Genomic DNA, 27,532 nt, shown 5'->3' with positions numbered 1-27,532 from the left:
CACTGTCCCCATCAAACACTCCCAGGACAGGTACAGCACGGGGTTAAATACAGAGTAAAGCTCCCTCTACACTGTCCCCATCAAACACTCCCAGGACAGGGACAGTACGGGGTTAGATACAGAGTAAAGCTCCCTCTACACTGTCACCATCAAACACTCCCAGGACAGGGACAGCACGGGGTTAGATACAGAGTAAAGTTCCCTCTACACTGTCCCCATCAAACACTCCCAGGACAGCTACAGCACTGGGTTAGATACAGAGTAAAGCTCCCTCTACACTGTCCCCATCAAACACTCCCAGGACAGGTACAGCACGGGGTTAGATACAGAGTAAAGCTCCCTGTACACTGTCCCCCATCAAACACTCCCAGGACAGCTACAGCACGGGGTTAGATACAGAGTAAAGCTCCCTCTACACTGTCCCAATCAAACACTCCCAGGACAGGTACAGCACGGGGTTAGATACAGAGTAAAGCTCCCTCTACACTGTCCCCATCAAACACTCCCAGGACAGGTACAGCACTGGGTTAGATACAGAGTAAAGCTCCCTCTACACTGTCCGCATCAAACAGTCCCAGGACAGGTACAGCACGGGGTTAGATACGGAGTAAAGCTTACGCTACACTGTCCCCATCAAACACTACCCGGACAGGTACAGCACGGGGTTAGATACAGAGTCAAGCTCCCTCTACACTGTCCCCATCAAACACTCCCAGGACAGGTACAGCACGCGGTTAGATACAGAGTAAAGCTCCCTCTACACTGTCCCCATCAAACACTCCCAGAACAGGTACAGCACAGGGTTAGATACAGAGTAAAGCTCCCTCGACACTGTCCCCATCAAACAGTCCCAGTACAGGTACAGCACGGGGTTAGATACAGAGTAAAGCTCCCTCTGCACGTTCCCCATCAAACACTCCCAGGACAGGTACAGCACGGGGTTAGATACAGAGTAAAGCTCCCTCTACTCTGTCCCCATCAAACACTCCAGGACAGGACAGGTACAGGACGGGGTTAGATACAGAGTAAACCTCCCACCACACTGTCGCCATCAAACACTCCCAGGACAGGTACAGCACGGGGTTACATACAGAGTAAAGCTCCCTCTACACTGTCCCCATCTAACAGTCCCAGGACAGATACAGCACGGTGTTAGATACAGAGTAAAGCTCCCTCTACACTGTCCCCATCTAACAGTCCCAGGACAGGTACAGCACGGGGTTAGATACAGAGTAAAGCTCCCTCTACACTGTCCCCATCAAACACTCCCAGGACAGGTACAGCACGGTGTTAGATACAGAGTAAAGCTCCATCTACACTGTCCCCATCAAACACTCCCAGGACAGGTACAGCACCGGGTTAGATACAGAGTAAAGCTCCCTCTACACTGTCCCCATCAAACACTCCCAGGACAGCTACAGCACGGGGTTAGATACAGAGTAAAGCTCCCTCTACACTGTCCCCATCAAACACTCCCAGGACAGGTACAGCACGTGGTGAGATACAGAGTAAAGCTCCCTCTTCACTGTCAAGCTCCCTCCACACTGTCCCCATCAAACACTATCCGGACAGGTACAGCACGGGGTTAGATACAGAGTCAAGCTCCCTCTCCACTGTCCCCATCAAACCCTCCCAGGAAAGGTACAGCACGGGGTTAGATACACAGTAAATCTCCCTCTACACTGTCCCCATCAAACACTCCCAGGACAGGTACAGCACAGGTTAGAGACAGAGTAAATCTCCCTCTACACTGTCCCCATCAAACACTCCCAGGACAGGTACAGCATGGGGTTAGATACAGAGTAAAGCTCCCTCTACACTGTCCACATCAAACACACCCAGGACAGGTACAGCACGGGGTTACAGACAGAGTAAAGCTCCCTCTACACTGTCCCCACCAAACACTCCAAGGACAGGTACTGCACGGGGTTAGATACAGAGTAAAGCTCCCTCTACACTGTCCCCATCAAACAGTCCCAGGACAGGTACAGCACGGGGTTAGATACGGAGTAAAGCTTACGCTACACTGTCCCCATCAAACACTACCCGGACAGGTACAGCACTGGGTTAGATACAGAGTAAAGCTCCCTCTACACTGTCCCCATCAAATACTCCCAGGACAGGTACAGCACGGGGTTAGATACAGAGTAAATCTCCCTCTATACTGACCCCATCAAACACTCCCAGTACAGGTACAGCACAGGGTTAGATACAGGGTAAAGCTCCCTCTACACTGACCCCATCAAACACTCCCAGGACAGGTACAGCACAGGGTTAGATACAGAGTAAAGCTCCCTCTACACTGTCCCCATCAAACACTCCCAGGACAGGTACAGCACGGGGTTAGATACAGAGTAAAGCTCCCTCTACACTGTTCCCATCAAACACTCCCAGGTCAGGTACAGCACGGGGTTAGATACAGAGTAAAGCTCCCTCTACTCTGTTCGCATCAAAAACTCCCAGGACAGGACAGGTACAGGACGGGGTTAGATACAGAGTAAACCTCCCACCACACTGTCGCCATCAAACACTCCCAGGACAGGTACAGCACGGGGTTACATACAGAGTAAAGCTCCCTTTACACTGTCCCCATCAAACACTATCCGGACAGGTACAGCACGGGGTTAGATACAGAGTCAAGCTCCCTCTCCACTGTCCCCATCAAACCCTCCCAGGACAGGTACAGCACGGGGTTAGAAACACAGTAAAGCTCCCTCTACACTGTCCCCATCAAACACTCCCAGGACAGGTACAGCACAGGTTAGAGACAGAGTAATGCTCCCTCTACACTGTCCCCATCAAACACTCCCAGGACAGGTACAGCACGGTGTTAGATACAGAGTAAAGCTCCATCTACACAGTCCCCATCAAACACTCCCAGGACAGGTACAGCACGGGGTTAGATACAGAGTAAAGCTCCCTCTACACTGTCCCCATCAAACACTCCCAGGACAGGTACAGCACGGGGTTAGATACAGAGTAAAACTCCCTCTACACAGTCCCCATCAAACACTCCCAGGACAGGTACAGCACGTGGTGAGATACAGAGTAAAGCTCCCTCTACACTGTCCCCATCAAACACTCCCAGGACAGGTACAGCACGGGGTTAGATAGAGAGTAAAGCTCCCTCTACACTGTCCCCATCAAACACTCCCAGGACAGGTACAGCACGGGGTTAAATACAGAGTAAAGCTCCCTCTACACTGTCCCCATCAAACACTCCCAGGACAGGGACAGTACGGGGTTAGATACAGAGTAAAGCTCCCTCTACACTGTCACCATCAAACACTCCCAGGACAGGGACAGCACGGGGTTAGATACAGAGTAAAGTTCCCTCTACACTGTCCCCATCAAACACTCCCAGGACAGCTACAGCACTGGGTTAGATACAGAGTAAAGCTCCCTCTACACTGTCCCCATCAAACACTCCCAGGACAGGTACAGCACGGGGTTAGATACAGAGTAAAGCTCCCTGTACACTGTCCCCCATCAAACACTCCCAGGACAGCTACAGCACGGGGTTAGATACAGAGTAAAGCTCCCTCTACACTGTCCCAATCAAACACTCCCAGGACAGGTACGGCACGGGGTTAGATACAGAGTAAAGCTCCCTCTTCACTGTCCCCATCAAACACTCCCAGGACAGGTACAGCAAATGGTGAGATACAGAGTAAAGCTCCCTCTTCACTGTCCCCATCAAACACTCGCAGGACAGGTACAGCACGGGGTTAGATACAGAGTCAAGCTCCCTCTACACTGTCCCCATCAAACACTCCCAGGACAGGTACAGCACGGTGTTAGATACAGAGTAAAGCTCCCTCTACACTGTCCCCATCAAACACTCCCAGGACAGGTACGGCACGGGGTTAGATACAGAGTAAAGCTCCCTCTACACTGTCCCCATCAAACACTCCCAGGACAGGTACAGCACTGGGTTAGATACAGAGTAAAGCTCCCTCTACACTGTCCCCATCAAACACTCCCAGGACAGGTACAGCACTGGGTTAGATACAGAGTAAAGCTCCCTCTACACTGTCCCCATCAAACACTCCCAGGACAGGTACAGCACGGGGTTAGATACAGAGTCAAGCTCCCTCTACACTGTCCCCATCAAACACTCCCAGGACAGGGACAGCACGGGGTTAGATACAGAGTAAAGCTCCCTCTACACTGTCCCCATCAAACACTCCCAGGACAGGTACAGCACGGGGTTAGATACAGAGTAAAGTTCCCTCTACACTGTCCCCATCAAACACTCCCAGGACAGCTACAGCACGGGGTTAGATAAAGAGTAAAGCTCCCTCTACACTGTCCCCATCAAACACTCCCAGGACAGGACAGGTACAGGACGGGGTTAGATACAGAGTAAAGTTCCCTCTACACTGTCCCCGTCAAACACTCCCAGGACAGCTACAGCACGGGGTTAGATAAAGAGTAAAGCTCCCTCTACACTGTCCCCATCAAACACTCCCAGGACAGGGACAGCACTGGGTTAGATACAGAGTAAAGCTCCCTCTACACTGTCCCCATCAAACACTCCCAGGACAGTTACAGCACGGGGTTAGATACAGAGTAAAGCTCCCTCTACACTGTCCCCATCAAACACTCCCAGGACAGGTACAGCACAGGGTTAGATACAGAGTAAAGCTCCCTCTACACTGTCCCCATCAAACACTCCCAGGACAGGAACAGCACGGGGTTAGATACAGAGTAAAGCTCCCTCTACACTGTCTCCATCAAACACTCCCAGGACAGGTACAGCATGGTGTTAAATACAGAGTAAAGCTCCCTCTACACTGTCCCCATGAAACACTCCCAGGACAGCTACAGCACGGGGTTAGATACAGAGTAAAGCTCCCTCTACACTGTCCCCACCAAACACTCCCAGGACAGGTACTGCACGGGGTTAGATACAGAGTAAAGCTCCCTCTACACTGTCCCCATCAAACAGTCCCAGGACAGGTACAGCACGGGGTTAGATACGGAGTAAAGCTCCCTCTACACTGTCCCCATCAAACACTACCCGGACAGGTACAGCACGGGGTTAGATACAGAGTAAAGCTCCCTCTACACTGTCCCCATCAAACAGTCCCAGGACAGGTACAGCACGGGGTTAGATACGGAGTAAAGCTTACGCTACACTGTCCCCATCAAACACTACCCGGACAGGTACAGCACTGGGTTAGATACAGAGTCAAGCCCCCTCTACACTGTCCCCATCAAACACTCCCAGGACAGGTACAGCACGGGGTTAAATACAGAGTAAAGCTCCCTCTATACTGACCCCATCAAACACTCCCAGTACAGGTACAGCACAGGGTTAGATACAGGGTAAAGCTCCCTCTACACTGACCCCATCAAACACTCCCAGGACAGGTACAGCACAGGGTTAGATACAGAGTAAAGCTCCCTCTACACTGTCCCCATCAAACACTCCCAGGACAGGTACAGCACGGGGTTAGATACAGAGTAAAGCTCCCTCTACTCTGTTCGCATCAAAAACTCCCAGGACAGGACAGGTACAGGACGGGGTTAGATACAGAGTAAACCTCCCACCACACTGTCGCCATCAAACACTCCCAGGACAGGTACAGCACGGGGTTACATACAGAGTAAAGCTCCCTTTACACTGTCCCCATCAAACACTATCCGGACAGGTACAGCACGGGGTTAGATACAGAGTCAAGCTCCCTCTCCACTGTCCCCATCAAACCCTCCCAGGACAGGTACAGCACGGGGTTAGAAACACAGTAAAGCTCCCTCTACACTGTCCCCATCAAACACTCCCAGGACAGGTACAGCACAGGTTAGAGACAGAGTAAAGCTCCCTCTACACTGTCCCCATCAAACACTCCCAGGACAGGTACAGCACGGGGTTAGATACAGAGTAAAGCTCCCTCTACACTGTCCCCATCAAACACTCCCAGGACAGGTACAGCACGGGGTTAGATACAGGGTAAAGCTCCCTCTACACTGACCCCATCAAACACTCCCAGGACAGGTACAGCACAGGGTTAGATACAGAGTAAAGCTCCCTCTACACTGTCCCCATCAAACACTCCCAGGACAGGTACAGCACGGGGTTAGATACAGAGTCAAGCTCCCTCTACACTGTCCCCATCAAACACTCCCAGGACAGGGACAGCACGGGGTTAGATACAGAGTAAAGCTCCCTCTACACTGTCCCCATCAAACACTCCCAGGACAGGTACAGCACGGGGTTAGATACAGAGTAAAGTTCCCTCTACACTGTCCCCATCAAACACTCCCAGGACAGCTACAGCACGGGGTTAGATAAAGAGTAAAGCTCCCTCTACACTGTCCCCATCAAACACTCCCAGGACAGGACAGGTACAGGACGGGGTTAGATACAGAGTAAAGTTCCCTCTACACTGTCCCCGTCAAACACTCCCAGGACAGCTACAGCACGGGGTTAGATAAAGAGTAAAGCTCCCTCTACACTGTCCCCATCAAACACTCCCAGGACAGGGACAGCACTGGGTTAGATACAGAGTAAAGCTCCCTCTACACTGTCCCCATCAAACACTCCCAGGACAGTTACAGCACGGGGTTAGATACAGAGTAAAGCTCCCTCTACACTGTCCCCATCAAACACTCCCAGGACAGGTACAGCACAGGGTTAGATACAGAGTAAAGCTCCCTCTACACTGTCCCCATCAAACACTCCCAGGACAGGAACAGCACGGGGTTAGATACAGAGTAAAGCTCCCTCTACACTGTCTCCATCAAACACTCCCAGGACAGGTACAGCATGGTGTTAAATACAGAGTAAAGCTCCCTCTACACTGTCCCCATGAAACACTCCCAGGACAGCTACAGCACGGGGTTAGATACAGAGTAAAGCTCCCTCTACACTGTCCCCACCAAACACTCCCAGGACAGGTACTGCACGGGGTTAGATACAGAGTAAAGCTCCCTCTACACTGTCCCCATCAAACAGTCCCAGGACAGGTACAGCACGGGGTTAGATACGGAGTAAAGCTCCCTCTACACTGTCCCCATCAAACACTACCCGGACAGGTACAGCACGGGGTTAGATACAGAGTAAAGCTCCCTCTACACTGTCCCCATCAAACAGTCCCAGGACAGGTACAGCACGGGGTTAGATACGGAGTAAAGCTTACGCTACACTGTCCCCATCAAACACTACCCGGACAGGTACAGCACTGGGTTAGATACAGAGTCAAGCCCCCTCTACACTGTCCCCATCAAACACTCCCAGGACAGGTACAGCACGGGGTTAAATACAGAGTAAAGCTCCCTCTATACTGACCCCATCAAACACTCCCAGTACAGGTACAGCACAGGGTTAGATACAGGGTAAAGCTCCCTCTACACTGACCCCATCAAACACTCCCAGGACAGGTACAGCACAGGGTTAGATACAGAGTAAAGCTCCCTCTACACTGTCCCCATCAAACACTCCCAGGACAGGTACAGCACGGGGTTAGATACAGAGTAAAGCTCCCTCTACTCTGTTCGCATCAAAAACTCCCAGGACAGGACAGGTACAGGACGGGGTTAGATACAGAGTAAACCTCCCACCACACTGTCGCCATCAAACACTCCCAGGACAGGTACAGCACGGGGTTACATACAGAGTAAAGCTCCCTTTACACTGTCCCCATCAAACACTATCCGGACAGGTACAGCACGGGGTTAGATACAGAGTCAAGCTCCCTCTCCACTGTCCCCATCAAACCCTCCCAGGACAGGTACAGCACGGGGTTAGAAACACAGTAAAGCTCCCTCTACACTGTCCCCATCAAACACTCCCAGGACAGGTACAGCACAGGTTAGAGACAGAGTAAAGCTCCCTCTACACTGTCCCCATCAAACACTCCCAGGACAGGTACAGCACGGGGTTAGATACAGAGTAAAGCTCCCTCTACACTGTCCCCATCAAACACTCCCAGGACAGGTACAGCACGGGGTTAGATACAGGGTAAAGCTCCCTCTACACTGACCCCATCAAACACTCCCAGGACAGGTACAGCACAGGGTTAGATACAGAGTAAAGCTCCCTCTACACTGTCCCCATCAAACACTCCCAGGACAGGTACAGCACGGGGTTAGATACAGAGTAAAGCTCCCTCTACTCTGTTCGCATCAAAAACTCCCAGGACAGGACAGGTACAGGACGGGGTTAGATACAGAGTAAACCTCCCACCACACTGTCGCCATCAAACACTCCCAGGACAGGTACAGCACGGGGTTACATACAGAGTAAAGCTCCCTTTACACTGTCCCCATCAAACACTATCCGGACAGGTACAGCACGGGGTTAGATACAGAGTCAAGCTCCCTCTCCACTGTCCCCATCAAACCCTCCCAGGACAGGTACAGCACGGGGTTAGAAACACAGTAAAGCTCCCTCTACACTGTCCCCATCAAACACTCCCAGGACAGGTACAGCACGGTGTTAGATACAGAGTAAAGCTCCATCTACACAGTCCCCATCAAACACTCCCAGGACAGGTACAGCACGGGGTTAGATACAGAGTAAAGCTCCCTCTACACTGTCCCCATCAAACACTCCCAGGACAGGTACAGCACGGGGTTAGATACAGAGTAAAACTCCCTCTACACAGTCCCCATCAAACACTCCCAGGACAGGTACAGCACGTGGTGAGATACAGAGTAAAGCTCCCTCTACACTGTCCCCATCAAACACTCCCAGGACAGGTACAGCATGGGGTTAGATAGAGAGTAAAGCTCCCTCTACACTGTCCCCATCAAACACTCCCAGGACAGGTACAGCACGGGGTTAGATACAGAGTAAAGCTCCCTCTACACTGTCCCCATCAAACACTCTCAGGACAGGGACAGCACGGGGTTAGATACAGAGTAAAGCTCCCTCTACACTGTCCCCATCAAACACTCCCAGGACAGGTACAGCACGGGGTTAAATACAGAGTAAAGCTCCCTCTACACTGTCCCTATCAAACACTCCCAGGACAGGGACAGTACGGGGTTAGATACAGAGTAAAGCTCCCTCTACACTGTCACCATCAAACACTCCCAGGACAGGGACAGCACGGGGTTAGATACAGAGTAAAGTTCCCTCTACACTGTCCCCATCAAACACTCCCAGGACAGCTACAGCACTGGGTTAGATACAGAGTAAAGCTCCCTCTACACTGTCCCAATCAAACACTCCCAGGACAGGTACAGCACGGGGTTAGATACAGAGTAAAGCTCCCTGTACACTGTCCCCCATCAAACACTCCCAGGACAGCTACAGCACGGGGTTAGATACAGAGTAAAGCTCCCTCTACACTGTCCCCATCAAACACTCCCAGGACAGGTACAGCACGGGGTTAGATACAGAGTAAAGCTCCCTCTACACTGTCCCCATCAAACACTCCCAGGACAGGTACAGCACGGTGTTAGATACAGAGTAAAGCTCCCTCTACACTGTCCCCAATCAAACACTCCCAGGACAGGTACAGCACGGTGTTAGATACAGAGTAAAGCTCCCTCTACACTGTCCCCATCAAACACTCCCAGGACAGGTACAGCACTGGGTTAGATACAGAGTAAAGCTCCCTCTACACTGTCCCCATCAAACAGTCCCAGGACAGGTACAGCACGGGGTTAGATACGGAGTAAAGCTTACGCTACACTGTCCCCATCAAACACTACCCGGACAGGTACAGCACGGGGTTAGATACAGAGTCAAGCTCCCTCTACACTGTCCCCATCAAACACTCCCAGGACAGGTACAGCACGGGGTTAAATACAGAGTAAAGCTCCCTCTACACTGACCCCATCAAACACTCCCAGGACAGGTACAGCACGGGGTTAGATACAGAGTAAAGCTCCCTCTACACTGTCCCCATCAAACACTCCCAGGACAGGTACAGCACAGGGTTAGATACAGAGTAAAGCTCCCTCGACACTGTCCCCATCAAACAGTCCCAGTACAGGTACAGCACGGGGTTAGATACAGAGTAAAGCTCCCTCTGCACGTTCCCCATCAAACACTCCCAGGACAGGTACAGCACGGGGTTAGATACAGAGTAAAGCTCCCTCTACTCTGTCCCCATCAAACACTCCCAGGACAGGACAGGTACAGGACGGGGTTAGATACAGAGTAAACCTCCCACCACACTGTCCCCTTCAAACACTAACCGGACAGGTACAGCACGGGGTTAGATACAGAGTCAAGCTCCCTCTACACTGTCCCCATCAAACACTCCCAGGACAGGTACAGCATGGGGTTAGATACAGAGTAAAGCTCCCTCTACACTGTCACCATCAAACACTCCCAGGACAGGTACAGCACGGTGTTAGATACAGAGTAAAGCTCCATCTACACTGTCCCCATCAAACACTCCCAGGACAGGTACAGCACCGGGTTAGATACAGAGTAAAGCTCCCTCTACACTGTCCCCATCAAACACTCCCAGGACAGCTACAGCACGGGGTTAGATACAGAGTAAAGCTCCCTCTACACTGTCCCCATCAAACACTCCCAGGACAGGTACAGCACGTGGTGAGATACAGAGTAAAGCTCCCTCTTCACTGTCAAGCTCCCTCCACACTGTCCCCATCAAACACTATCCGGACAGGTACAGCACGGGGTTAGATACAGAGTCAAGCTCCCTCTCCACTGTCCCCATCAAACCCTCCCAGGACAGGTACAGCACGGGGTTAGATACACAGTAAAGCTCCCTCTACACTGTCCCCATCAAACACTCCCAGGACAGGTACAGCACAGGTTAGAGACAGAGTAAAGCTCCCTCTACACTGTCCCCATCAAACACTCCCAGGACAGGTACAGCACAGGTTAGAGACAGAGTAAATCTCCCTCTACACTGTCCCCATCAAACACTCCCAGGACAGGTACAGCACAGGTTAGAGACAGAGTAAATCTCCCTCTACACTGTCCCCATCAAACACTCCCAGGACAGGTACAGCACGGGGTTAGATACAGAGTAAACCTCCCTCTACACTGTCCCCGTCAAACACTCCCAGGACAGGTACAGCACGGTGTTAGATACAGAGTAAAGCTCCATCTACACAGTCCCCATCAAACACTCCCAGGACAGGTACAGCACGGGGTTAGATACAGAGTAAAGCTCCCTCTACACTGTCCCCATCAAACATTCCCAGGACAGCTACAGCACGGGGTTAGATACAGAGTAAAGCTCCCTCGACACAGTCCCCATCAAACACTCCCAGGACAGGTACAGCACGTGGTGAGATACAGAGTAAAGCTCCCTCTACACTGTCCCCATCAAACACTCCCAGGACAGGGACAGCACGGGGTTAGATACAGAGTAAAGTTCCCTCTACACTGTCCCATCAAACACTCCCAGGACAGCTACAGCACGGGGTTAGATCCAGAGTAAAGCTCCCTCTACACTGTCCCCATCAAACACTCCCAGGACAGGGACAGCACGGGGTTAGATACAGAGTAAAGCTCCCTCTACACTGTCCCCATCAAACACTCCCAGGACAGGTACAGCACGGTGTTAGATACAGAGTAAAGCTCCATCTACACTGTCCCCATCAAACACTCCCAGGACAGGTACAGCACGGGGTTAGATACAGAGTAAAGCTCCCTCTACACTGTCCCCATCAAACACTCCCAGGACAGCTACAGCACGGGGTTAGATACAGAGTAAAGCTCCCTCTACACTGTCCCCATCAAACACTCCCAGGACAGGTACAGCAAATGGTGAGATACAGAGTAAAGCTACCTCTTCACTGTCCCCATCAAACACTCGCAGGACAGGTACAGCTCGGGGTTAGATACAGAGTCAAGCTCCCTCTACACTGTCCCCATCAAACACTCCCAGGACAGGGACAGCACGGGGTTAGATACAGAGTAAAGCTCCCTCTACACTGTCCCCATCAAACACTCCCAGGACAGGTACAGCACGGGGTTAAATACAGAGTAAAGCTCCCTCTACACTGTCCCCATCAAACACTTCCAGGACAGGGACAGTACGGGGTTAGATACAGAGTAAAGCTCCCTCTACACTGTCACCATCAAACACTCCCAGGAGAGGGACAGCACGGGGTTAGATACAGAGTAAAGTTCCCTCTACACTGTCCCCATCAAACACTCCCAGGACAGCTACAGCACGGGGTTAGATAAAGAGTAAAGCTCCCTCTACACTGTCCCCATCAAACACTCCCAGGACAGGACAGGTACAGGACGGGGTTAGATACAGAGTAAAGTTCCCTCTACACTGTCCCCGTCAAACACTCCCAGGACAGCTACAGCACGGGGTTAGATAAAGAGTAAAGCTCCCTCTACACTGTCCCCATCAAACACTCCCAGGACAGGGACAGCACTGGGTTAGATACAGAGTAAAGCTCCCTCTACACTGTCCCCATCAAACACTCCCAGGACAGGTACAGCACGGGGTTTGATACAGAGTAAAGCTCCCTCTACACTGTCACCATCAAACACTCCCAGGACAGGTACAGCACGGGGTTTGATACAGAGTAAAGCTCCCTCTACACTGTCCCCATCAAACACTCCCAGGACAGGTACAGCACGGGGTTAGATACAGAGTAAAGCTCCCTCTACACTGTCCCCCATCAAACACTCCCAGGACAGGTACAGCACGGTGTTAGATACAGAGTAAAGCTCCCTCTACACTGTCCCCATCAAACACTCCCAGGACAGGGACAGCACGGGGTTAGATACAGAGTAAAGCTCCCTCTACACTGTCCCCATCAAACACTCCCAGGACAGGTACAGCACGGGGTTAGATACAGAGTAAAGCTCCCTCTACACTGTCCCCATCAAACACTCCCAGGACAGGTACAGCACGGGGTTAGATACAGAGTAAAGCTCCCTCGACACTGTCCCCATCAAACACTCCCAGGACAGCTACAGCACGGGGTTAGATACAGAGTAAAGCTCCCTCTACACTGTTCCCATCAAACACTCCCAGGACAGGGACAGCACGGGGTTAGATACAGAGTAAAGCTCCCTCTACACTGTCCCCATCAAACACTCCCAGGACAGCTACAGCACGGGGTTAGATACAGAGTAAAGCTCCCTCTACACTGTCCCCATCAAACACTCCCAGGACAGGGACAGCACGGGGTTTGATACAGAGTAAAGCTCCCTCTACACTGTCCCCATCAAACACTCCCAGGACAGGTACAGCACGGGGTTAGATACAGAGTAAAGCTTCCTCTACACTGTCCCGATCAAACACTCCCAGGACAGGTACAGCATGGGGTGAGAGACAGAGTAAATCTCCCTCTACACTGTCCCCATCAAACACTCCCAGGACAGGTACAGCACGGGGTTAGATACGGAGTAAAGCTTACGCTACACTGTCCCCATCAAACACTACCCGGACAGGTACAGCACGGGGTTAGATACAGAGTCAAGCTCCCTCTACACTGTCCCCATCAAACACTCCCAGGACAGGTACAGCACGGGGTTAAATACAGAGTAAAGCTCCCTCTACACTGACCCCATCAAACACTCCCAGGACAGGTACAGCACGGGGTTAGATACAGAGTAAAGCTCCCTCTACACTGTCCCCATCAAACACTCCCAGGACAGGTACAGCACAGGGTTAGATACAGAGTAAAGCTCCCTCGACACTGTCCCCATCAAACAGTCCCAGTACAGGTACAGCACGGGGTTAGATACAGAGTAAAGCTCCCTCTGCACGTTCCCCATCAAACACTCCCAGGACAGGTACAGCACGGGGTTAGATACAGAGTAAAGCTCCCTCTACTCTGTCCCCATCAAACACTCCCAGGACAGGACAGGTACAGGACGGGGTTAGATACAGAGTAAACCTCCCACCACACTGTCCCCTTCAAACACTAACCGGACAGGTACAGCACGGGGTTAGATACAGAGTCAAGCTCCCTCTACACTGTCCCCATCAAACACTCCCAGGACAGGTACAGCATGGGGTTAGATACAGAGTAAAGCTCCCTCTACACTGTCACCATCAAACACTCCCAGGACAGGTACAGCACGGTGTTAGATACAGAGTAAAGCTCCATCTACACTGTCCCCATCAAACACTCCCAGGACAGGTACAGCACCGGGTTAGATACAGAGTAAAGCTCCCTCTACACTGTCCCCATCAAACACTCCCAGGACAGCTACAGCACGGGGTTAGATACAGAGTAAAGCTCCCTCTACACTGTCCCCATCAAACACTCCCAGGACAGGTACAGCACGTGGTGAGATACAGAGTAAAGCTCCCTCTTCACTGTCAAGCTCCCTCCACACTGTCCCCATCAAACACTATCCGGACAGGTACAGCACGGGGTTAGATACAGAGTCAAGCTCCCTCTCCACTGTCCCCATCAAACCCTCCCAGGACAGGTACAGCACGGGGTTAGATACACAGTAAAGCTCCCTCTACACTGTCCCCATCAAACACTCCCAGGACAGGTACAGCACAGGTTAGAGACAGAGTAAAGCTCCCTCTACACTGTCCCCATCAAACACTCCCAGGACAGGTACAGCACAGGTTAGAGACAGAGTAAATCTCCCTCTACACTGTCCCCATCAAACACTCCCAGGACAGGTACAGCACAGGTTAGAGACAGAGTAAATCTCCCTCTACACTGTCCCCATCAAACACTCCCAGGACAGGTACAGCACGGGGTTAGATACAGAGTAAACCTCCCTCTACACTGTCCCCGTCAAACACTCCCAGGACAGGTACAGCACGGTGTTAGATACAGAGTAAAGCTCCATCTACACAGTCCCCATCAAACACTCCCAGGACAGGTACAGCACGGGGTTAGATACAGAGTAAAGCTCCCTCTACACTGTCCCCATCAAACATTCCCAGGACAGCTACAGCACGGGGTTAGATACAGAGTAAAGCTCCCTCGACACAGTCCCCATCAAACACTCCCAGGACAGGTACAGCACGTGGTGAGATACAGAGTAAAGCTCCCTCTACACTGTCCCCATCAAACACTCCCAGGACAGGGACAGCACGGGGTTAGATACAGAGTAAAGTTCCCTCTACACTGTCCCATCAAACACTCCCAGGACAGCTACAGCACGGGGTTAGATCCAGAGTAAAGCTCCCTCTACACTGTCCCCATCAAACACTCCCAGGACAGGGACAGCACGGGGTTAGATACAGAGTAAAGCTCCCTCTACACTGTCCCCATCAAACACTCCCAGGACAGGTACAGCACGGTGTTAGATACAGAGCAAAGCTCCATCTACACTGTCCCCATCAAACACTCCCAGGACAGGTACAGCACGGGGTTAGATACAGAGTAAAGCTCCCTCTACACTGTCCCCATCAAACACTCCCAGGACAGCTACAGCACGGGGTTAGATACAGAGTAAAGCTCCCTCTACACTGTCCCCATCAAACACTCCCAGGACAGGTACAGCAAATGGTGAGATACAGAGTAAAGCTACCTCTTCACTGTCCCCATCAAACACTCGCAGGACAGGTACAGCTCGGGGTTAGATACAGAGTCAAGCTCCCTCTACACTGTCCCCATCAAACACTCCCAGGACAGGGACAGCACGGGGTTAGATACAGAGTAAAGCTCCCTCTACACTGTCCCCATCAAACACTCCCAGGACAGGTACAGCACGGGGTTAGATACAGAGTAAAGCTCCCTCTACACTGTCCCCATCAAACACTTCCAGGACAGGGACAGTACGGGGTTAGATACAGAGTAAAGCTCCCTCTACACTGTCACCATCAAACACTCCCAGGACAGGGACAGCACGGGGTTAGATACAGAGTAAAGTTCCCTCTACACTGTCCCCATCAAACACTCCCAGGACAGCTACAGCACGGGGTTAGATAAAGAGTAAAGCTCCCTCTACACTGTCCCCATCAAACACTCCCAGGACAGGACAGGTACAGGACGGGGTTAGATACAGAGTAAAGTTCCCTCTACACTGTCCCCGTCAAACACTCCCAGGACAGCTACAGCACGGGGTTAGATAAAGAGTAAAGCTCCCTCTACACTGTCCCCATCAAACACTCCCAGGACAGGGACAGCACTGGGTTAGATACAGAGTAAAGCTCCCTCTACACTGTCCCCATCAAACACTCCCAGGACAGGTACAGCACGGGGTTTGATACAGAGTAAAGCTCCCTCTACACTGTCACCATCAAACACTCCCAGGACAGGTACAGCACGGGGTTTGATACAGAGTAAAGCTCCCTCTACACTGTCCCCATCAAACACTCCCAGGACAGGTACAGCACGGGGTTAGATACAGAGTAAAGCTCCCTCTACACTGTCCCCCATCAAACACTCCCAGGACAGGTACAGCACGGTGTTAGATACAGAGTAAAGCTCCCTCTACACTGTCCCCATCAAACACTCCCAGGACAGGGACAGCACGGGGTTAGATACAGAGTAAAGCTCCCTCTACACTGTCCCCATCAAACACTCCCAGGACAGGTACAGCACGGGGTTAGATACAGAGTAAAGCTCCCTCTACACTGTCCCCATCAAACACTCCCAGGACAGGTACAGCACGGGGTTAGATACAGAGTAAAGCTCCCTCGACACTGTCCCCATCAAACACTCCCAGGACAGCTACAGCACGGGGTTAGATACAGAGTAAAGCTCCCTCTACACTGTCCCCATCAAACACTCCCAGGACAGGGACAGCACGGGGTTAGATACAGAGTAAAGCTCCCTCTACACTGTCCCCATCAAACACTCCCAGGACAGCTACAGCACGGGGTTAGATACAGAGTAAAGCTCCCTCTACACTGTCCCCATCAAACACTCCCAGGACAGGGACAGCACGGGGTTTGATACAGAGTAAAGCTCCCTCTACACTGTCCCCATCAAACACTCCCAGGACAGGTACAGCACGGGGTTAGATACAGAGTAAAGCTTCCTCTACACTGTCCCGATCAAACACTCCCAGGACAGGTACAGCATGGGGTGAGAGACAGAGTAAATCTCCCTCTACACTGTCCCCATCAAACACTCCCAGGACAGGTACAGCACGGGGTTAGATACAGAGTAAAGCTCCCTCTACACTGTCCCCATCAAACACTCCCAGGACAGGTACTGCACTGGGTTAGATACAGAGTAAAGCTCCCTCTACACTGTCCCCATCAAACACTCCCAGGACAGCTACAGCACGGGGTTAGATACAGAGTAAAGCTCCCTCTACACTGTCACCATCAAACACTCCCAGGACAGGGACAGCACGGGGTTAGATACAGAGTAAAGTTCCCTCTTCACTGTCCCCATCAAACACTCCCAGGACAGCTACAGCACGGGGTTAGATACAGAGTAAAGCTCCCTCTACACTGCCCCATCAAACACTCCCAGGACAGGGACAGCACTGGGTTAGATACAGAGTAAAGCTCCCTCTACACTGTCCCCATCAAACACTCCCAGGACAGGTACAGCACGGGGTTTGATACAGAGTAAAGCTCCCTCTACACTGTCCCCATCAAACACTCCCAGGACAGGTACAGCACGGGGTTAGATACAGAGTAAAGCTCCCTCTACACTGTCCCCATCAAACACTCCCAGGACAGCTACAGCACGGGGTTAGATACAGAGTAAAGCTCCCTCTACACTGTCCCCATCAAACACTCCCAGGACAGGGACAGCACGGGGTTAGATACAGAGTAAAGCTCCCTCTACACTGTCCCCATCAAACACTCCCAGGACAGCTACAGCACGGGGTTAGATACAGAGTAAAGCACCCTCTACACTGTCCCCATCAAACACTCCCAGGACAGGGACAGCACGGGGTTTGATACAGAGTAAAGCTCCCTCTACACTGTCCCCATCAAACACTCCCAGGACAGGTACAGCACGGGGTTAGATACAGAGTAAAGCTCCCTCTACACTGTCCCCATCAAACACTCCCAGGACAGGTACAGCATGGGGTGAGAGACAGAGTAAAGCTCCCTCTACACTGTCCCTATCAAACACTCCCAGGACAGGTACAGCACGGGGTTAGATACAGAGTAAAGCTCCCTCTACACTGTCCCCATCACACACTCCCAGGACAGGTACAGCACGGGGTTAGATACACAGTAAAGGTCCCTCTACACTGTCCCCATCAAACACTCCCAGGACAGGTACAGCACAGGGTTAGATACAGAGTAAAGCTCCCTCTAAACTGTCCCCATCAAACACTCCCAGGACAGGTACAGCACGGGGTTAGATACAGAGTAAAGCTCCCTCCACACTGTCCTCATCAAACACTCCCAGGACAGGTACAGCACGGGGTTAGATACAGAGTAAAGCTCCCTCGACACTGTCCCCATCAAACACTCCCAGGACAGGTACAGCACGGGGTTAGATACAGAGTAAAGCTCCCTCTACACTGTCCCCATCAAACATTCCCAGGACAGGTACAGCACAGGGTTAGATACAGAGTAAAGCTCCCTCTACACTGTCCCCATCAAACATTCCCAGGACAGGTACAGCACGGGGTTAGATACAGAGTAAAGCTCCCTCCACACTGTCCTCATCAAACACTCCCAGGACAGGTACAGCACGGGGTTAGATACAGAGTAAAGCTCCCTCTACACTGACCCATCAAACACTCCCTGGACAGGTACAGCACGGGGTTAGATACAGAGTAAAGCTCCCTCTACACTGTCCCCATCAAACACTCCCAGGACAGGTACAGTACGGGGTTAGATACAGAGTAAAGCTCCCTCTACACTGTCCCCATCAAACACTCCCAGGACAGGTACAGCACGGGATTAGATACAGAGTAAAGCTCCCTCTACACTGTCCCCATCAAACACTCCCTGGACAGGTACAGCACGGGGTTAGATACAGAGTAAAGCTCCCTCTACACTGTCCCCATCAAACACTCCCAGGACAGGTACAGTACGGGGTTAGATACAGAGTAAAGCTCCCTCTACACTGTCCCCATCAAACACTCCCAGGACTGGTACAGCACGGGGTTAGATACAGAATAAAGCTCCCTCTACACTGTCCCCATCAAACACTCCCAGGCCAGGTACAGCAGATACACAGTGACGCTCTCTCAGGGTAACTCTATCTCGTTGTTTTCTGTGCAGCTCTGAGGAGGCTGGACGATACCTGGAGACGTACAAATCGTACGAGAATAAACCTTCCGATATGCTGAAAGAGCGAGTGGAGACTGACTACCTCTCAAAGGTGAGGCTTGGCAATGGTGGGGCGAGGTACGAAGAGAGACACAGAGAGAGAGAGAGATGGAGAGAGAGAGAGAGACAGAGAGAGAGAGACTGTGCACGCTGCTCCGAGTGTGGGTCTAACCGAGGGATACGGAGACCGGGACTGTGCACGGTGCTCCGAGTGTGGGTCTGACCGAGGGATACGGAGACCGGGACTGTGCACGGTGCTCTGAGTGTGGGTCTAACCGAGGGATACGGAGACCGGGACAGTGCACGGTGCTCCGAGTGTGGGTCTAACCGAGGGATACTGAGACCGGGTCTGTGCACGGTGCTCCGAGTGTGGGTCTAACCGAGGGATACGGAGACCGGGACTGTGCACGGTCCTCCAAGTGTGGGTCTAACCGAGGGATACTGAGACCGGGTCTGTGCACGGTGCTCCGAGTGTGGGTCTAAGCGAGGGATATTGAGACCGGGACTGTGCACGGTGCTCCGAGTGTGGGTCTTACCAAGGGATACGGAGACCGGGACTGTGCACGGTGCTCCGAGTGTGGGTCTAACCGAGGGATACTAACACCGGGACTGTGCACGGTGCTCCGAGTGTGGGTTTAACCGAGGGATACTGAGACCGGGTCTGTGCACGCTGCTCCGAGTGTGGGTCTAAGCGAGGGATATTGAGACCGGGACTGTGCACGGTGCTCCGAGTGTGGGTCTGACCGAGGGATACGGAGACCGGGACTGTGCACGGTGCTCCGTGTGTGGGTCTAACCGAGGGATACGGAGACCGGGACTGTGCACGGTGCTCCGAGTGTGGGTCTGACCGAGGGATATGGAGACCGTGACTGTGCACGGTGCTCCGTGTGTGGGTGTAACCGAGGGATACGGAGACCGGGACTGTGTACGGTGCTCCGAGTGTGGGTCTAACCGAGGGATATGGAGACCGGGACTGTGCACGGCGCTCCGAGTGTGGGTCTGACCGAGGGATACGGAGACCGGGACTATGCACGGTGCTCCGAGTGTGGGTCTAACCGGGGGATACGGAGACCGGGACTGTGCACGGTGCTCCGAGTGTTGGTCTAACCGAGGGATACGGAGACCGGGACTGGGCACGGTGCTCCGAGTGTGGGTCTAACCGAGGGGTACGGAGACCGGGACTGTGCACGGTGCTCCGAGTGTGGGTCTAACCGAGGGATATGGAGACCGGGACTGTGCACGGTGCTCCGAGTGTGGGTCTGACCGAGGGATACGGAGACCGGGACTTAGCACGGTGCTCCGAGTATGGGTCTAACCGGGGGATACGGAGACCGGGACTGTGCACGGTGCTCCAAGTGTGGGTCTGACCGAGGGATACGGAGACCGGGACTGTGCACGGTGCTCCGAGTGTGGGTCTAACCGAGGGATATGGAGACCAGGACTGTGCACGGTGCTCCGAGTGTGGGTCTAACCGAGGGATATGGAGACCAGGACTGGGCACGGTGCTCCGAGTGTGGGTCTAACCGAGGGATACGGAGACCGGGACTGTGCACGGTGCTCCGAGTGTGGGTCTAACCGAGGGATATGGAGACCGGGACTGTGCACGGTGCTCCGAGTGTGGGTCTAACCGAGGGATACGGAGACCGGGACTGTGCACGGTGCTCCGAGTGTGGGTCTAACCGAGGGATACGGAGACCGGGACTGTGCACGGTGCTCCGAGTGTGGGTCTAACTGAGGGATACGGAGACCGGGACTGTGCACTTTTCTGCGAGTGTGGGTCTAACCGAGGGATACGGAGACCGGGATTGTGCACGGTGCTCCGAGTGTGGGTCTAACCGAGGGATACGGAGACCGGGACTGTGCACGGTGCTCCGAGTGTGGGTCTAACCGGGGGATACGGAGACCGGGACTGTGCACGGTGCTCCGAGTGTTGGTCTAACCGAGGGATACGGAGACCGGGACTGGGCACGGTGCTCCGAGTGTGGGTCTAACCGAGGGGTACGGAGACCGGGACTGTGCACGGTGCTCCGAGTGTGGGTCTAACCGAGGGATATGGAGACCGGGACTGTGCACGGTGCTCCGAGTGTGGGTCTGACCGAGGGATACGGAGACCGGGACTTAGCACGGTGCTCCGAGTATGGGTCTAACCGGGGGATACGGAGACCGGGACTGTGCACGGTGCTCCAAGTGTGGGTCTGACCGAGGGATACGGAGACCGGGACTGTGCACGGTGCTCCGAGTGTGGGTCTAACCGAGGGATATGGAGACCAGGACTGTGCACGGTGCTCCGAGTGTGGGTCTAACCGAGGGATATGGAGACCAGGACTGGGCACGGTGCTCCGAGTGTGGGTCTAACCGAGGGATACGGAGACCGGGACTGTGCACGGTGCTCCGAGTGTGGGTCTAACCGAGGGATATGGAGACCGGGACTGTGCACGGTGCTCCGAGTGTGGGTCTAACCGAGGGATACGGAGACCGGGACTGTGCACGGTGCTCCGAGTGTGGGTCTAACCGAGGGATACGGAGACCGGGACTGTGCACGGTGCTCCGAGTGTGGGTCTAACTGAGGGATACGGAGACCGGGACTGTGCACTTTTCTGCGAGTGTGGGTCTAACCGAGGGATACGGAGACCGGGATTGTGCACGGTGCTCCGAGTGTGGGTCTAACCGAGGGATACGGAGACCGGGACTGTGCACGGTGCTCCGAGTGTGGGTCTAACCGAGGGATACGGAGACGGGGACTGTGCACGGTGCTCCGAGTGTGGGTCGAACCGAGGGATACGGAGACCGGGTCTGTGCACGGTGCTCCGAGTGTGGGTCTAACCGAGGGATATGGAGACCGGGACTGTGCACGGTGCTCCGCGTGTGGGTCTAACCGAGGGATACGGAGACCGGGACTGTGCACGGTGCTCCGAGTGTGGGTCTGACCGAGGGATACGGAGACCGGGACTGTGCACGGTGCTCCGAGTGTGGGTCTAACCGAGGGATACGGAGACCGGGACTGTGCACGGTGCTCACAGTGTGGGTCTAACCGAGGGATACTGAGACCGGGACTGTGCACGGTGCTCCGAGTGTGGGTCTAACCGAGGGATACTGAGACCGGGACTGTGCACGGTGCTCCGAGTGTGGGTCTAACCGAGGGATACGGAGACCGGGACTGTGCACGGTGCTCCGAGTGTGGGTCTAACCGAGAGATACGGAGACCGGGACTGTGCACGGTGCTCACAGTGTGGGTCTAACCGAGGGATACGGAGACCGGGACTGTGCACTGTGCTCCGAGTGTGGGTCTGACCGAGGGGTACGGAGACAGGGACTGTGCACGGTACTCCGAGCGTGTGTCTGACCGAGGGATAGGGAGACCGGGACTGTACACGGTGCTCCGAGTGTGGGTCTGACCGAGGGACACGGAGGCCGGGACTGTGCACGGTGCTCCGAGTGTGGGTCTAACCGAGGGATACGGAGACCGGGACTGTGCACGGTGCTCCGAGTGTGTGTCTAACCGAGGTATACGGAGACCAGGACTGTGCACGGTGCTCCGAGTGTGGGTCTGACCGAGGGATACAGAGACCGGGACTGTGCATGGTGCTCCGAGTGTGGGTCTGACCGAGGGATACGGAGACCGAGACTGATTACGGTGCTCCGAGTGTGGGTCTGACTGAGGAATACGGAGACCGAGACTGTGCACGGTGCTCCGAGTGTGGATCTAACCGAGGGATATGGAGACCAGGACTGTGCACGGTGCTCCGAGTGTGGGTCTGACTGAGGAATACGGAGACCGAGACTGTGCACGGTGCTCCGAGTGTGGGTCTCACCGAGGGATACGGAGACCAGGACTGTGCACAGTGCTCCGAGTGTGGGTCTGACCGAGGGATACGGAGACCGGGACTGTGCACGGTGCTCCGAGTGTGGGTCTAACCGAGGGATACGGAGACCGGGACTGTGCACAGTTCTCCGAGTCTTGGCCTAGCCGACGCATACGGAGACCGGGTCTGTGTACGGTGCTCCGAGTGTGGGTCTAACCGAGGGATACGGAGACTGGAACTGTGCACGGTGCTCCGAGTGTGCGTCTGACCGAGGGATACGGAGACCGGGACTGTGCACGGTGCTCCGAGTGTGGGTCTAACCGAGGGATATGGAGACCGGGACTGTGCACGGTGCTCCGCGTGTGGGTCTAACCGAGGGATACGGAGACCGGGACTGTGCACGGTGCTCCGAGTGTGGGTGTGACCGAGGGATACGGAGACCGGGACTGTGCACGGTGCTCCGAGTGTGGGTCTAACCGAGGGATACGGAGACCGGGACTGTGCACGGTGCTCACAGTGTGGGTCTAACCGAGGGATACTGAGACCGGGACTGTGCACGGTGCTCCGAGTGTGGGTCTAACCGAGGGATACTGAGACCGGGACTGTGCACGGTGCTCCGAGTGTGGGTCTAACCGAGGGATACGGAGACCGGGACTGTGCACGGTGCTCACAGTGTGGGTCTAACTGAGGGATACGGAGACCGGGACTGTGCACGGTGCTCCGAGTGTGGGTCTGACCGAGGGATACGGAGACCGGGATTGTGCACGGTGCTCCGAGTGTGGGTCTAACCGAGGGATACGGAGACCGGGACTGTGCACGGTGCTCCGAGTGTTGGTCTGACCGAGGGACATGGAGACCGAGACTGTGCACGGTGCCCCGAGTGTGGGTCTAACCGAGGGATACGGAGACCGGGACTGTGCACGGTGCTCCGAGTGTGGGTCTAACAGAGGGACACGGAGACCGGGACTGTGCACGGTGCTCCGAGTGTGGGTCTAACCGAGGGATACGGAGACCGGGACTGTGCACGGTGCTCCGAGTGTGGGTCTGACCGAGGGATACAGAGACTGTGCACGGTGCTCCGAGTGTGGGTCTAACCGAAGGATACAGAGATCGGGACTGTGCACGGTGCTCCGAGTATAGGTCTAACCGAGGGATACGGAGACCAGAACTGTGCACGGTGCTCCGAGTGTGGGTCGAACCGAGGGATAGGGAGACCGGGACTGTGCACGGCGCTCCGAGTGTGGGTCTAACCGAGGGATACGGAGACCGGGACTGTGCACGGTGCTCCGAGTGTTGGTCTGACCGAGGGACATGGAGACCGAGACTGTGCACGGTGCCCCGAGTGTGGGTCTAACCGAGGGATACGGAGACCGTGACTGTGCACGGTGCTCCGAGTGTGGGTCTAACCGAGGGATACGGAGACCGGGACTGTGCACGGTGCTCCGAGTGTGGGTCTGACCGAGGGATACGGAGACCGGGACTGTGCATGGTGCTCCGAGTGTGGGTCTAACCGAGGGATACGGAGACCGGGACTGTGCACGGTGCGCCGAGTGTGGGTCTAACCGAGGGATACGGAGACCGGGACTGTGCACGGTGCTCCGAGTGTGGGTCTGACCAATGGATACGGAGGCTGGGACTGTGCACGGTGCTCCGAGTGTGGGTCTAACCGAGGGACACGGAGACCGAGACTATGCACGGTGCTCCGAGTGTGGTTCTAACCGAGGGATAGGAAGACCGGGACTGTGCACAGTGCTCCGAGTGTGGGTCTGACCGAGGGATACAGAGACCGGGACTGTGCATGGTGCTCCGAGTGTGGATCTAACCGAGGGATATGGAGACCGGGACTGTGCACGGTGCTCCGAGTGTGGGTCTGACCGAGGGATACAGAGACCGGGACTGTGCATGGTGCTCCGAGTGTGGATCTAACCGAGGGATATGGAGACCAGGACTGTGCACGGTGCTCCGAGTGTGGGTCTGACTGAGGAATACGGAGACCGGGACTGTGCACGGTGCTCCGAGTGTGGGTCTCACCGAGGGATACGGAGACCGGGACTGTGCACAGTGCTCCGAGTGTGGGTCTGACCGAGGGATACGGAGACCGGGACTGTGCACGGTGCTCCGAGTGTGGGTCTAACCGAGGGATACGGAGACCGGGACTGTGCACAGTTCTCCGAGTCTTGGCCTAGCCGACGCATACGGAGACCGGGTCTGTGTACGGTGCTCCGAGTGTGGGTCTGACCGAGGGATACGGAGACTGGAACTGTGCACGGTGCTCCGAGTGTGGGTCTGACCGAGGGATACGGAGACCGGAACTGTGCATGGAGCTCCGAGTGTGGGTCTGACCGAGGGATACGGAGACCGGGACTGTGCATGGTGCTCCGAGTGTGGGTCTGACCGAGGGATACGGAGACCGGGACTGTGCACGGTGCTCCGAGTGTGGGTCTAACCGAGGGATATGGAGACCGGGACTGTGCACGGTGCTCCGCGTGTGGGTCTAACCGAGGGATACGGAGACCGGGACTGTGCACGGTGCTCCGAGTGTGGGTCTGACCGAGGGATACGGAGACTGGGACTGTGCACGGTGCTCCGAGTGTGGGTCTAACCGAGGGATACTGAGACCGGGACTGTGCACGGTGCTCCGAGTGTGGGTCTAACCGAGGGATACGGAGACCGGGACTGTGCACGGTGCTCACAGTGTGGGTCTAACTGAGGGATACGGAGACCGGGACTGTGCACGGTGCTCCGAGTGTGGGTCTGACCGAGGGATACGGAGACCGGGATTGTGCACGATGCTCCGAGTGTGGGTCTAACCGAGGGATACGGAGACCGGGACTGTGCACGGTGCTCCGAGTGTTGGTCTGACCGAGGGATACGGAGACCGAGACTATGCACGGTGCTCCGAGTGTGGTTCTAACCGAGGGATAGGAAGACCGGGACTATGCACGGTGCTCCGAGTGTGGTTCTAACCGAGGGATAGGAAGACCGGGACTGTGCACGGTGCTCCGAGTGTGTGTCTGACCGAGGGATACAGAGACTGTGCACGGTGCTCCGAGTGTGGGTCTAACCGAAGGATACAGAGATCGGGACTGTGCACGGTGCTCCGAGTATAGGTCTAACCGAGGGATACGGAGACCTGAACTGTGCACGGTGCTCCGAGTGTGGGTCGAACCGAGGGATACGGAGACCGGGACTGTGCACGGTGCTCCGATTGTGGGTCTAACCGAGGGATACGGAGACCGGGACTGTGCACGGTGCTCCGAGTGTGGTCTAACCGAGGGATACGGAGACCGGGACTGTGCACGGTGCTCCGAGTGTGGGTCTGACCGAGGGATACGGAGACCGGGACTGTGCACGGTGCTCCGAGTGTGGATCTAACCGAGGGATAGGGAGACCGGGACTGTGCACGGTGCTCCGAGTGTGGTCTAACCGAGGGATACGGAGACCGGGACTGTGCACGGTGCTCCGAGTGTGGGTCTGACCGAGGGATACGGAGACCGGGACTGTGCACGGTGCCCCGAGTGTGGGTCTAACCGAGGGATACGGAGACCGGGACTGTGCACGGTGCTCCGAGTGTGGGTCTGACCGAGGGATACGGAGACCGGGACTGTGCACGGTGCTCTGAGTGTTGGTCTGACCGAGGGACATGGAGACCGAGACTGTGCACGGTGCCCCGAGTGTGGGTCTAACCGAGGGATACGGAGACCGTGACTGTGCACGGTGCTCCGAGTGTGGGTCTAACCGAGGGATACGGAGACCGGGACTGTGCACGGTGCTCCGAGTGTGGGTCTGACCGAGGGATACGGAGACCGGGACTGTGCATGGTGCTCCGAGTGTGGGTCTAACCGAGGGACACGGAGACTGGGACTGTGCACGGTGCTCCGAGTGTGGGTCTAACCGAGGGATAGGGAGACCGGGACTGTGCACGGTGCTCCAAGTGTGGGTCTAACCGAGGGACACGGAGACCGGGACTGTGCACGGTGCTCCGAGTGTGGGTCTAACCGAGGGATACGGAGACCGGGACTGTGCACGGTGCTCCAAGTGCGGGTCTAACCGAGGGACACGGAGACCGAGACTATGCACGGTGCTCCGAGTGTGGTTCTAACCGAGGGATAGGAAGACCGGGACTGTGCACGGTGCTCCGAGTGTGGGTCTAACCGAGGGATACGGAGACCGGGACTGTGCACAGTGCTCCAAGTGCGGGTCTAACCGAGGGACACGGAGACCGGGACTGTGCACGGTGCTCCGGGTGTGGGTCTAACCGAGGGATACGAAGACCGGGACTGTGCACGGTGCTCCGAGTGTGGGTCTGACCGAGGGATACGGAGACCGGGACTGTGCACGGTACTCCGAGCGTGTGTCTGACCGAGGGATAGGGAGACCGGGACTGTACACAGTGCTCCGAGTGTGGGTCTGACCGAGGGATACGGAGACCGGGACTGTGCACTGTGCTCCGAGTGTGGGTCTGACCGAGGGGTACGGAGACAGGGACTGTGCACGGTACTCCGAGTGTGGGTCTAACCGAGGGATACGGAGACCAGAACTGTGCACGGTGCTCCGAGTGTGGGTCGAACCGAGGGATACGGAGACCGGGACTGTGCACGGTACTCCGAGCGTGTGTCTGACCGAGGGATAGGGAGACCGGGACTGTAC

The 27,532-nt window shown here is 55.0% G+C and overlaps 1 protein-coding gene across 1 annotated transcript in view; it reads left to right on the top strand.

Moving 5' to 3' along the window:
• Nucleotides 1-27,532, top strand: part of LOC140399673 (DNA excision repair protein ERCC-1-like) — a 342,817-nt gene that overhangs the window by 133,656 nt on the left and 181,629 nt on the right. The window contains exon 6 of the mRNA XM_072489217.1: nucleotides 19,032-19,131. Coding sequence (XP_072345318.1) covers nucleotides 19,032-19,131 — 100 coding nt within the window. The remainder of the gene's footprint in view (nucleotides 1-19,031; nucleotides 19,132-27,532) is intronic.

This window comes from Scyliorhinus torazame, chromosome 23 (assembly GCF_047496885.1).
Source record: "Scyliorhinus torazame isolate Kashiwa2021f chromosome 23, sScyTor2.1, whole genome shotgun sequence".
Classification (NCBI taxonomy): Eukaryota; Metazoa; Chordata; class Chondrichthyes; order Carcharhiniformes; family Scyliorhinidae; genus Scyliorhinus; species Scyliorhinus torazame.
Note: the sequence above shows the minus strand (reverse complement) of the source record. Positions and strands in the feature narration are given on the sequence as shown.